At 36.9% G+C, this 14,206-nt stretch overlaps 1 protein-coding gene across 6 annotated transcripts in view; it reads right to left on the bottom strand.

The window, feature by feature from the left end:
* SOX6 (SRY-box transcription factor 6) overlaps nucleotides 1-925 on the bottom strand; it is a 124,755-nt gene extending 123,830 nt beyond the window's left edge. For 5 of the 6 annotated variants that reach the window (XM_058446226.1, XM_058446229.1, XM_058446228.1 and 2 more), the window contains exon 1: nucleotides 844-920. In XM_058446226.1, the coding sequence (XP_058302209.1) occupies nucleotides 844-888 (45 nt within the window). In that variant the 5' untranslated portion in view covers nucleotides 889-920. Of the gene's footprint in view, nucleotides 1-843 lie in introns of all 6 variants that reach the window. The other variant, XM_058446230.1, reaches the window with a different exon arrangement.
* Between the last annotated feature and the right edge of the window lie 13,281 nt (nucleotides 926-14,206).

The following is a 14,206-nucleotide window of genomic DNA, read 5'->3' as shown; positions in this document are numbered from 1 at the left end:
AATAAAAACTGTCTTTAATAAAACTTTCTACTATATTGAAGTCAAGTTGTTGATTATCTTATATTCTCTAAATATCCAAATACTGAATGTTTGACTTATTTTAATGATCTCAGCTTTTTGTTTTTATTAATACAAATATACATTAATATTCAGTCAACCTCCCATTCAAGTGGTAGTTGTAGAAGGGTATAATGATCAGCTATTCCTATTCCAAACTCACTTTACTGTGAAGAAGATAAGGTGTAAATGATTTTTCAATCAGTTTCCAAAACACTTTCCCCCCAAGTTTAGCTTTATAAATAAGAAACAACAATGCAAAATTTATCAGACACCATGCCCTGACTTTTGACCCTAGAAAGGGTGAGGATACACATATTAAGGAGCAATGCATTTACAATTTACAAAATAATTATCATGTAATTTGAAAATAACAACCCCTTATTCTATGAGCTACGAGAAGGGAAAAATATCCAACATCATTTTTGTTTCAATTTTTATATGTAAAAGCTAATCTGGACGTAAGTGGAGACACAGATGAAAAACTGACAAGGAAAAAGCTAATATGTATGCAGTAACAACTAGCCATTGAAATTGTAAAACTATTCACTCACCTGATAGAGAATACATAGTATTAAGTCATAATGTGATTTTTTCCTTTAAAAGTATTGAAACTGGCAGTTTTCTCTTCTATTTGCATTATGGTAAGCACATAAGGTGTTAATCCTTCTGGGCTACGCTTAAAAAATTATTTAACATTCAGGCCATTATTTAGCATACAGCTGGTTAGCAGTTTTCCACTAAAGTACTGGCTCATATCCCACATTTTTTTCTTCTGGCACTTACCTGGAGCTGTAAAGGGCTGAGTCCAGAAGCAGCAGCAGCTGCCATTGTTGATGGAATGAACTGTACGGGGTAGTTATCACCTGTCGGAAAGAACAATGCATACAGGTTTAGACAATGCACAGGGAATTGCAGCAGACAAGTACAAACATGGTCCTTGGATTGCCTGAGCTTTACAACATTGCTCTAAGCCCAAACATCTGCAGAAACAAAAGGCTTAGTTGGGCACAGACTTGCAGTGCTGCCTTGGAACTTTTTGTTAACAGATAGCTGGTAGGCAAACTGGCAAAACATGAATGTGATGTTAAAAAAACTTAAATGTGCAATTCAAGCATGTTCACTCCATTGCGAATCTTGTAATACATCATTTTTTAAGAGTAAAAAAATATCTTAAAGCCAGGCTGACACTCAGTACACTGGGAAAGTATTAAGGCTTTTATATTAGAACAACAAAAAGTTTTGGCTTGGTAGGCAAGGGAGAGTATTAGAGTCCAAAAAGGGCTCTAAGCTATTGACTGCTCATAATTCTAAACTTTATTTATTAACAAGTTTAAAAATTAAAAAATACAACCTCTTCAATATGATAGGGCCGAGAGGACAGCTAATCTTACCTTCCAGCATTCTGTGAAATGTTTGGTATCCCCATAAGTGTAGAAACCATGTCTGTCTGGATTAACCTCTGGTTCTGGTAATGTACTGGTGGATCCTAGTACAGAATCATGCATACTAAGCACTTATCAAACATATTTTAATGATGCTTTGATTAAATAAACACGCATTTTACATGGAATATCTGTACTAAATGCCTGGTAAAGAGTGAGTATGGTTCAGCAGAGATGAATGCTGTATCTTAATGTGTTTCTGACTTCAGGTCATTCCTAAGAAGGGAGACGGAAGTACCTTCTGTGACCTAAGAACACAGGCTGCGTGCAGTAACCTGAAGAACCAAAACAAAGTAAGGAGGAACATATCATGACAGTGGTAACTGAAATAAAAATTAGTATGTGTGGATAAATTTCACAATATCAGTGATTTAATGGAGTATCACTTTGGCTTCAGCTACTTATTTAAAGTCAGTGTTATGTAATATCTCTAGGCTATATTTTAATAGGCTGTTCCTCCACACATTTTTGACATTTATAATAATCATGTTGTTTTGCATGAACTTTCCACACTGAAAGCTGAATGTAATAATGAACAGACAGCTTAGAAAGAATCTCTGTAATAAAGGTAGTCAACTGTTAAGCAAGAAAACTTTTTTTGGAGGGGGGGTATGGACACTAACACCTGGAGCTTCCTGGTGACTCTGGTTCCTGGGAACTCATCCTGCTTGCCACATGAAATGCTACTCAGCTGGCCCAATGTAAATGTTAAGTTGCTTTCACTTTTAACAAATTGTTAGCTTCTAATCTACACAGTCTCTTTGCATCGTATCCATAATACCTCATCAGACCATTGAGCACAGTGTGTGCTTGTACACAGTCCAGTAACAATTGGCTTCTGATTGCATATGGAGCGCTGCTACAATGCATTCACTAACATTATATTGTGCTGGTCTCCTATGGAGTAACGTTCAAAATATCTGATCTTGTTTTTCTCTTTCCATGAGGTTGATTTTGGTTTGCAGTACTATATGAGCTTTTTAAAAAAGATAACTAGGCCAAATTATTTTTTATAGTAAATGACTGTCACTTTATGCTTAAACAATTCTACTGATCTTCTTGATATTTAAACTAAATTATCTGAAGGAAGAATATCCTAATCTAAGTCAAATAGTATTTCTTTGGTAGATATCAAGTTTTAAAAAATCACAAAACGATGCTGAATTAATGATGCTTCAAAAATAGGGGGAAAAATCACCATTCTAACCATCGACACGGACTGCCTCCTGGAACATTTTAGAGCTGTTCTTTCTTTAAATATCATGCATTATTCATACTAACTCTAAACCACAACCCCCCTCCATGTAAGTTTAATACCAGTTGCTTTATTTGTACTAAAACATTTTTCATGTCAAACATATTTAAAAAAAATCAAACTCTAAAAGAATTCCCTGGGGCACTCCTTTTTTCATAGCTGTCATGCTTCTATGCTATGAAATAGCTTTTTTTTTTTTTTTACAGTTTTTGGCTTGCCAGTTAATTTATTACTATCTCTACCACACCCTATAGTACTTTCCAGCTCACCTGCTGGCTACAAACAGCTTTCTTTCCACTGCTGACAGGCATATTTTAAAAACATTTTTAACTTTTATCCTTCTTTGAATCTGTATATCTGAATATAATCTTTAGAAAGCTATTTCTCCATAACAAATCATTGTTTCAACATTAAAAGTAAAAATGAATACATTAGAGCAACAGAGTATATAACAGAGAATGATTAGAAGAAAGAGAACAAGGACAAGGCAGGAGGGATAGAAGATGAGGGAGAAGAAGAGGGGGATTACAAGTAGAAAACAAAAATTTAAGAGGGAGAGGGATTTAACAGTATTGTGAAGTTTAGTTTTTTAATAACAAAGTTACATGTTTCCCCTATGCTGCTCTAATTTTCTGTGTAAGTCAATCAAGAAAAAGTTCTCAGTGCCTGACTTGGCAAGGAATCAGTCAACATGTTGTAGCAATTTTTTTCAAATTTGTCTCTGGATTTGAAATGCTTTCATGAGGACCCATTCTTTTAAAATTTGTACATGGAAGGTGAAGCTTGTTGAAACAGGTTGGCTTTATGCACTACTGTAATCTGGCCCTTGCTACCTCTAGTGTAAGAAGACAACTTTCAAAAACCAATTTGAGAAATAATGTCCATTCTGTAAATCCATTTTTCCAGCTTTCTACATATTTCAACTGACAGTTTTTATCTTAAGAGTACAGAACAAAGACAAAGTAGAATTTAAAACTTATGGAAAATTTGCTTGACATTAGTTTCACTTGTCAGAATAGGCAACATTCCTTTGGAATCAAAACAGCAAGAGTCCCTAAATGAGAGAAAACAAATTCTTAAATTTTCATAGAAACTGACATGAAGCAGAAAATTAGTAAAATTTTAATGGCAGGAGAAGGAGAGCTTGTACTAAGAACCTACAACCCATTAGATTCAGGCTACCTCCTGCAATAATGCTTTTAATTTGAATAATTCAGATATAAAGTCTACCTTTAAAAAAAAAAGCCAAAAATCCCATGGGTAAAAGTCTGTCAATTTACTTTCATTCTTCAGAAAGACAAAGGACTGGGATACTTGCAGTATCCTGAGATAGTAACTTCAGGTATTAACACATTGAAGAAATAATTTAGAAAGTTTGGAAGGAATAGAGAGAGGAAAAAAAAAAACAGAACTAGAAGACAGCACAAAAGATTCTTCAGTCTGATACCTCATTTCCCAGCCTCCAAAACAGAAGAAAAATATGTTACACATCCCTAACTAACTCAAAAATTATTGTGTGCCAGCATCATAAAATGATAAAAGTTGCCAAACAACTGTAGAGCCCACCTTTATGAGCTACAGCCATTCTTGTTACAATATGAACATATTTGAATCACAACCACTGATGCAAACTTGAACATACCACTTAGCATGGATCTTGCCTGGATGCACGCATTTGGTACAGCAAAATATTACAGTTCCTCTACACTCTGAGGGAATGCCATAAGTCTGAATTTGTCTTTATGCGAAACCACACTGTAGTAAATGTTAGCAGGTAATGGGTGATACAAAAGCTTCAATTTGTCCTGAGGACAAATGAAAAATAAAATTAGTAAAGATTATAAAATATATCACTGAGATCACTATGTTGTTATTTCTCCTGCTAATTTCTCCCTCTCTATTCATCAAAGAATAGATCAATGATGAAAAGAGTCTTGACCTCAGAATTTCTTCTAAGATCATCTGCAGTGTTTTTTCTACCTTTAAGAAAGCTAAGGATCAAGGCTCAACCTTACTTTCTTCACTTATTTCACAGCTGCATCCAAACCCTTGACCAATCACCCGAAAATCTGTGGAATTTGTCACAGTGGCAATTAAATAAGTGAGTGTGAATAAACGCACATAAATTCATCCCCATTACATAAAATCGATTAAAAAAATCCTCAGTTTCATACTAGGGATGCAGGGATGGCTTAACATATGTAAATCAATAAACATGATACACCATATAAACAGAATTAAAAACAAAACTCACATGATCATCTGAATAGATGCAGAAAAAGCATTTAACAAAATCCCAACATCCCTTTGTGATTAAAACCCTTAGCAAAATTAGCATAGAAGGGACATACCTTAAAGCAATAAAAGCCATCTATAACAAACCCACAGCGAACATTACAGTGAATGAGGAAGAGTTGAAAGCATTCTCCCTAAGAGCTGGAACAAACAAGGATACCCGCTTTAACCACTTCTATTCAACATAGTACTGGAAGTCCTAGCAAGAGCAATCAGACAACAGACAGAAAATAGGGGCATCCAAATCGGTAAAAAGGAAGTCAAAGTGTCGCTGTTTGCTCATGATATGATTGTATACCTAGAAAATCCTAAAGACTCAGCCAAAAAGCTCCTAGAACTGGTAAATGAATTCAGCAAAGTTTCAGGATAAAAAATTAATGTACACAACTTAGTGGCTCTGCTATACACCAACAGTGACCAAGCTGAGAATCAAATCAAGAACTCAACCCCTTTCACAATAGCTGCAATAAAATAAAATACTTAGGAATATACCTAACCAAAGATGTGAAAGACCTCTACATGAAAACTACAAAACATTGCTGAAAGAAATCATAGATTATATAAACAAATGGAAACACATCCCATGCTCATGGTTGGGTAGGATCAATATTTTAAAAATGACTATACTGCCAAAAGCAATCTACAAATTCAATGTGATTCCCATAAAAATACCACTATAATTCTGCAAGGAACTAGTAAAAAGAATCCTAAAATATATATGAAACCAAAATGAGCCTGCATAGCCAAAGACAGACTAAGCAAAAAGAAAAAATCTGGAGGCATCACATTACCTGACTGCAAACTATACTATAAGGCCATAGTCACCAAAACAGCATGGTACTGGTATGAAAATAGGCACATAGACCAATGGAACAGAATAGAGAACCCAGAAATAAAGCCAAATACTTACAGCCAACTGATCTTCAACAAAGCAGACAAAAACATAAAATGGGGAAAGACATCCTATTCAACAAATGATGCTGGGATAACTGGCAAGCCACACGTAGAATGAATCTGGATCCTCATCCCTCACCTTGTAAAAAATTCAGCTCAAGATGGATCAAATACTTAAATCTAAGACCTGAAACCATAAAGATTCTAGAAGATAACATTGGAAAAAACCCTTCTAGACATTGGCTTAGGCAAAGAATTCATCACCAAGAACCCAAAAGCAAATGCAACAAAAGCAAAGATAAATAGATGGAACTTAATTAAACTAAAAAGCTACTGCACAACAAAAGAAATAATCAGCAGAGTCAACAGACAACCCACAGAGTGGGAGAGAATCTTCACAATCTATACATCCAACAAAGAACTAATATCCAAAATCTACAAAGAACTCAAACAAATCAGCAAGAAAAAAACCAAACAATCCCATTAAAAAGTGGGCTAAGGACATGAATAGACAATTCTCAAAGGAAGATATACAAATGGCCAATGATCATATAAAAAAAAAAATGCTCAACATCACTAATTGTCAGGGAAGTGCAAATCAAAACCACAATGCAATACCACCTCACTCCTGCAAGAATGGTCATAATAAAAAAAATCAATAAATAATGATACTGGCATGGATGTGGTGAAAAGGGAACACTTTTATACTGTTGGTGGGAATGTAAACTGTAAAACACTATGAAAAAGAGTATGAAGAGTCCTTAAAGAACTAAAAGTAGACCTACTGTTTGATCCAGCAATGCCACTACTAGGTATCTACCCAGAGGAAAAGAAGTCATTACATGAAAAAGATACTTGCACATGCATGTTTATAGCAGCACAATTTGCAGTTGCAAAAATATGGAACCAGCCCAAATGCTCATCAATCAATGCATGGATAAAGAAAATGTGGTGTATATATACACCATGGAATACTACTCAGCCATAAAAGTGAATGAAATAATGGCATTCATAGCAACCTGCATGGAATTGGAGATTATTATTCTAAGTGAAGTAACTCAGAAATGGAAAACCAAGCATCGTATTCTCACTCACATGTGAGAGTTAAGCTATGAGGAATGCAAAGGCATAAGAATGACACACTGAACTTTGGGGATTGGGGGAAAGGTTGGGGGATGGCGAGGTATAAAAGACTACACATTGGGTACAGTGTACACTGCTTGGGTGATGGGTGCACCAAAATCTCAGAAATCACCACTACTGAAATTTAAAAGATGAAAAAAATAAAAATTAAAAATAAAAAAATAAACTCTCAAAGTTCATGCCTTCATGATAGCTCATCAATAATATAGCCTCCATGTACAGAGGAGAACACAGTTAAGATTATAGGCCTTTAAAAAACTAGGTTAGTTTACACAGCTGAATGTATTTTCTTCCTGGACCCCAACACTCTGATTTAAAAATTAGGGTGCTAATCTGAAGAACCTCAGAAATGCTTTAATTCTAAGTAGATATGTTTAAATAATCAACTATTACAATAGCAGTTCATATCTCTGCTTTGAAATACTCTGGAAGAGATAGAAATGAGTGGCTTTACAAGATGTCATTTGCATAACACCACACGTAAAAATTACATTTTATTCACCACAAAAAGGTCAGATTTTCTTAAGATCACACATGCTTAGACCAAGGCCCCAAGAGTATGAAGTATCAAATCAGAGAACTTCAGTCTGAATTCTATCTCCACTATTTCAAGATGTGGAACTCTTGGAAAATTTAACTTTTTTGAGTATCAGTTTCTTATTTTCTTTTAATAAAACAGAGATGATACCATTTATTACCACTTATATCTAAAAGTTGTTATGAAAATTAAATGAGATTACACACACACACACACAGGTTGGGGGATATCTTGGAAAACAAATGGTGCTCAATAAATGCTAACTAAAACAAAGAAATTAAAAAGAAGCCCTGAATAATTATGCAGTCATAACAATTGTACATTAACCAATTCAACACCTAGGAGAAATGGACAAATTCCTTAAAACATGAAAACTACCCAACTCAAGAAGAAATAGAAAACCTCAACAGACCTGTAACAAGTAAAGACAATGAATCAATAATCAAAGACCTCCCAGTAAGGAAAAGCCCTGGCCTAGATGGCTTTACCAGTGGATTCTGCCAAATGTTTAAAGAAGAATTAATACCAATCCTTATCAAACTCTTACAAAAAAAAATGAAGAGGAGGGAATACTTCTAATTCATTTTATAAGGCTAACATTATCTTGATACCAAAACCAGATAAAGATATCACAGGAAAAGAAAGTTACAGTCCACTATCCCATATAAATATAGATATAAAAATCTTCAACAAAATATTAGCAAAACAAATCCAATGGCATAGTAAAAGAATTACTTACCAGGGCAAAGTGGAATTTATCCCAAGAATGCAAGGGATCAAATCAGTGTCAAGCATTACATTAATAGAACGAAGGGAAAAAAAACCAACATGATCATCTCAATTGACACAGAATAGGCATCTGACAAAAATCTAATATTATTCCATCATAAAAAATTCTCAGAAAACTAGTAATAGAGGAAAAAGACATGATGAAACCTACTTATAAAGAGCCTATAGCTGGCCAAGTGTGGTGGCACGTGCCTATAGTCCCAGCTACTTGGGAGGCTGCGGTAGAAAGATTGCTTGAACCCAGGAGTTCAAGGCCACAGTGAACTATGATCATACCTCTTAATTCCAGCCTGGACAACAGAGCTAGACCCTGTTCGTTAAACAAACAAACAAACATCCACAGCTAACTTCATGTTCAATGGTGAAAGACTGAAAGCTTTCCCCTTAAGATCGAGAACAAGACAATAATGTCCACTTTCACTGCTGCTATTCAATCCTGTAGTGGAAGTGCTAGCCACTGCTATTAGACAAGAAAAAGAAATAAAATGTATCAAAATTGGTAAGGGAGAGGTAAAACTATTTGCATTTGCAAATGACACAATCCTATATATAGAAAATCCCAAAGAGTCCCTGAGAAAGCTACTAGAATTAATAAATTCAGCAAAGTTGCAGAGTATAAGCTTAACACACAAATATCAGATGTGTTTCTAAACATCAGCAACGAACAACCTAAAAGAAAACTAAGAAAACAATTTCATTTACAAAAGTATTAAAAAGAACTAAACACTTAGGGATAAATCTAACCAAGGAGATGAAAGACTTGTACGTTGAAAACTATAAAACATTTTTGAAAGAAATTAAACATGACATAAATAAATGGAAAAGCATCTGTGCTCATGGGTAGGAAGATTTAACACTGTTAAGATGGCAATACTACCCAAAGCAACCTGCAGATTCAAAGCAATCCCTATGAAAATTACAACAACCTATTTCACAGAAATGGAAAAGCCAATTCATAAATTAATATGGAATCACAAGAGGTCTCAATAACTAAAACAATCTTGAAAAGGAAGAATAAAGTTGGAAAGCTCACAGTTCAAAATTTTACCACAAAGCTACAGCAATTAAAACAAGATGGTACTGGCATAAGGATATATATATCTATATAGACATATAGATATATATATATGTGTGTGTGTGTGTGTGTGTGTGTGTGTGTGTGTGTATCTACCAATGAAATATAATAGAAAGCTCAAAATTAAAACCTTTACATATATGGTTGATTGATTTTTGACAAAGGTGCAAAAACCATTGAACGGGGGAATGTTATCAACAAATGGTGTGGGGAAAACTGGACATACACGTGCAAAAGATGTAAAACAATAGAAAAAGGTTTTACCTTACACAATATACAAAAATCAACTCAAATGGATCAAAGACATAAACTTAGAAGCTAAAAAAATTAAACCCTTAGAAGAAAACATAGTGGTAAATGTTTATGACATTGGATTTGGCAATGATTTCATTGATACAACATCAAAAGCACAGGCACCAAAGGAAAAAATGGATAAACTGGACTCCATCAAAATTAAGAACTTTAGTGTATAAAAAGATATTATGAAGAATGCTAAAAGACAAATTACAGAATGGGAGAAAATATTTGCAAATCATATATCTGATAAGGTATTACTATCCACAATACACAAAGAACTGAAACTCAACAACAACAAAAAACCCAACTCGAAAATGGGCAACTACTTAAATAGACAGTTCTCCACAGGAGATATCCAAATGGCCAATAAGCACATGAAAAGATGATCAGCATCATAAATCATTAAGCACATGTAAATCAAAACCACAATGAGATACCACTTCACACCTACTGGGATGATAATAATAAAAAATTTTAATTGAAAATAACAAGTGTTAGCAAGAATGTGAAGAAATTGGAACACTCTTACATTTCTGGCGGGAATATAAAATGGCATGGCTACTGTGGAAAACAGTTTGGTGGTTTCTCAAAAGTTTAAACATAGAGAGGTGGGGAGCCAAGATGGCCGAATAGGAACAGCTCCGGTCTCCAGCTCCCAGCCCGAGCGACACAGAAGACTGGTGATTTCTGAATTTCTGCTTGAGGTACCGGTTTCATCTCACTAGGGAGTGCCAAACAGTGGGTGCAAGACAGTCGGTGAAGCGCACTGTGCGCGAGCCGAAGCAGGGCGAGGCACTGCCTCACTCGGGAAGCACAAGGGGTCAGGGAGTTCCCTTTCCTAGTCAAAGAAAGGGGTAACAGACGGCACCTGGAAAATCGGGTCAGTCCCACCCTCATACTGCGCTTTCCCAACGGGCCTGGAAAACGGCACACTAGGAGATTGTATCCCGCACCTGGCTCGGAGGGTCCTATGCCCACGGAGTCTCGCTGATTGCTAGCACAGCAGTCTGAGATCAAGCTGCAAGGCAGCAGCGAGGCTGGGGGAGGGGCACCTGCCATTCCCCGGGCTTGCTTAGGTAAACAAAGCAGCCAGGAAGCTTGAACTGGGTGGAGCCCACCACAGCTCAAGGAGGCCTGTCTGCCTCTGTAGGCTCCACCTCTGGGGGCAGGGCACAGACAAACAAAAAGTCAGCAGGAATCTCCAGAGACTTAAACGTCCCTGTCTGACTGACAGCTTTGAAGAGAGTAGTGGTTCTCCCAGCACGCAGCTGGAGATCTGAGAACGGACAGACTGCCTCCTAAAGTGGGTCCCTCACCCCTGAGCAGCCTAACTGGGAGGCACCCCCCCAGAAGGGAAAGACTGACACCTCACTGGGCCAGGTACTCCTCTGAGACAAAACTTCCAGAGGAACTATCAGACAGCTGAATTGGTGGTCTCACGAAAATCCGCTGTTCTGCAGCCACCGCTGCTGACACCCAGCCAAACAGGGTCTGGAGTGGACCTCTAGTAAACTCCAACAGACCTGCAGCTGAGGGTCCTGTCTGGTAGAAGGAAAACTAACAAACAGAAAGGACATCCACACCAAAAACCCATCTGTACATCACCATCATCAAAGCCCAAAAGTAGATAAAACCGCAAAGATGGGGAAAAAACAGAGCAGAAAAACTGGAAACTCTAAAAAGCAGAGCACCTCTCCTCCTCCAAAGGAACGCAGTTCCTCATCAGCAATGGAACAAAGCTGGATGGAGGATGACTTTGACGAGTTGAGAGAAGAAGGCTTCAGACGATCAAACTACTCTGAGCTATGGGAGGAAATTCAAAACAATAGCAAAGAAGTTAAAAACTTTGAAAAAAAATTAGAAGAATGGATAACTAGAATAACCAATGGAGAGAAGGGCTTAAAGGAGATGGAGGAGCTGAAAGCCAAGTTTCGAGAACTACGTGAAGATTCCAGAAGCCTCAGTAGCAGATGCGATCAACTGGAAGAAAGGGTATCACAGATGGAAGATGAAATGAATGAAATGAAGCGAGAAGGAAAGTCTAGAGAAAAAAGAATAAAAAGAAATGAACAAAGCCTCCAAGAAATTTGGGACTACGTGAAATGACCAAACCTACGTCTGATTGGTGTACCTGAAAATGACGGGGAGAATGGAACCAAGTTGGAAAACACTCTGCAAGATATTATCCAGGAGAACTTCCCCAATCTAGCAAGGCAGGCCAAGATTCAGATTCAGGAAATACAGAGAACGCCACAAAGATACTCCTCGAGAAGAGCAACTCCAAGACACATAATTGTCAGATTCACCAACGTTGAAATGAAGGAAAAAATGTTAAGGGCAGCCAGAGAGAAAGGTCGGGTTACCCACAAAGGGAAGCCCATCAGGCTAACAGCTGATCTCTCGGCAGAAACTCTACAAGCCAGAAGAGAGTGGGGGCCGATATTCAACATTCTTAAAGAAAAGAATTTTCAACCCAGAATTTCATATCCAGCCAAACTAAGCTTCATAAGTGAAGGAGAAATAAAATACTTTACAGACAAGCAAATGCTGAGTGATTTTGTCACCACCAGGCCTGCCCTAAAAGAGCTCCTGAAGGAAGCACTAAACATGGAAAGGAACAACCGGTACCAGCCACTGCAAAAACATGCCAAATTGTAAAGACCATCGAGGCTAGGAAGAAACTGCATCAACTAATGAGCAAAATAACCAACTAACATCATAATGACAGGATCAGATTCACACATAACAATATTAACGTTAAATGTAAATGGGCTAAATGATCCAATTAAAAGACACAGACTGGCAAACTGGATAAGGAGTCAGGACCCATCAGTGTGCTGTATTCAGGAAACCCATCTCACGTGCAGAGACACACATAGACTCAAAATAAAGGGATGGAGGAAGATCTATCAAGCAACTGGAAAACAAAAAAAGGCAGGGGTTGCAATCCTAGTCTCTGATAAAATAGACTTTAAACCAACAAAGATCAAAAGAGACAAAGAAGGCCATTACATAATGGTAAAGGGATCAATTCAACAAGAAGAGCTAACTATCCTAAATATATATGCACCCAACACAGGAGTACCCAGATTCATAAAGCAAGTCCTGAGTGACCTACAAAGGGACTTAAACTCCCACACAATAATAATGGGAGATTTTAACACCCCACTGTCAACATTAGACAGATCATCTAGACAAAAAGTTAACAAGGATATCCAGGAATTGAACTCAGCTCTAAACAAAGTGGACCTAATAGACATCTACAGAACTCTCCACCCCAAATCAACAGAATATACATTTTTTTCAGCACCACACCACACCTATTCCAAAATTGACCACATAGTTGGAAGTAAAGCTCTCCTCAGCAAATGTAAAAGAACAGAAATTATAACAAACTGTCTCTCAGACCACAGTGCAATCAAACTAGAACTCAGGATTAAGAAACTCACTCAAAACCGCTCAACTACATGGAAACTGAACAACCTGCTCCTGAATGACTATTGGGTACATAATGAAATGAAGGCAGAAATAAAGATGTTCTTTGAAACCAACGAGAACAAAGACACAACCTACCAGAATCTCTGGGACACATTCAAAGCAGTGTGTAGAGGGAAATTTATAGCACTAAATGCCCACAAGAGAAAACAGGAAAGATCCACAATTGACACCCTAACATCACAATTAAAAGAACTAGAAAAGCAAGAGCAAACACATTCAAAAGCTAGCAGAAGGCTAGAAATAACTAAAATCGGAGCAGAACTGAAGGAAATAGAGACACAAAAAACCCTTCAAAAAATTAATGAATCCAGGAGCTGGTTTTTTGAGAAGATCAACAAAATTGATAGACCGCTAGCAAGACTAATAAAGAAGAAAAGAGAGAAGAATCAAATAGATGCAATAAAAAATGAAAAAGGGGATATCACCACCGATCCCACAGAAATACAATCTACCATCAGAGAATACTACAAACACGTCTATGCAAATAAACTAGAAAATCTAGAAGAAATGGATAAATTCCTCGACAAATACACCCTCCCAAGACTAAATCAGGAAGAAGTCGAATCTCTGAATAGACCAATAACAGGTTCTGAAATTGTAGCAATAATCAATAGCTTACCAACCAAAAAGAGTCCAGGACCGGATGGATTCACAGCTGAATTCTACCAGAGGTACAAGGAGGAACTGGTACCATTCCTTCTGAAACTATTCCAATTGATAGAAAAAGAGGGAATCCTCCCTAACACATTTTATGAAGCCAGCATCATCCTGATACCAAAGCCAGGCAGAGACACAACCAAAAAAGAGAATTTTAGACCAATATCCTTGATGAACATTGATGCAAAAATCCTCAATAAAATACTGGCAAACCGAATCCAGCAGCACATCAAAAAGCTTGTACACCATGATCAAGTGGGCTT

The sequence above is a fragment of the Hylobates moloch genome, unplaced genomic scaffold, assembly GCF_009828535.3.
Source record: "Hylobates moloch isolate HMO894 unplaced genomic scaffold, HMol_V3 SCAFFOLD_11, whole genome shotgun sequence".
Taxonomy (NCBI): Eukaryota; Metazoa; Chordata; class Mammalia; order Primates; family Hylobatidae; genus Hylobates; species Hylobates moloch.
This window is presented reverse-complemented; position numbering and strand designations above follow the sequence as displayed.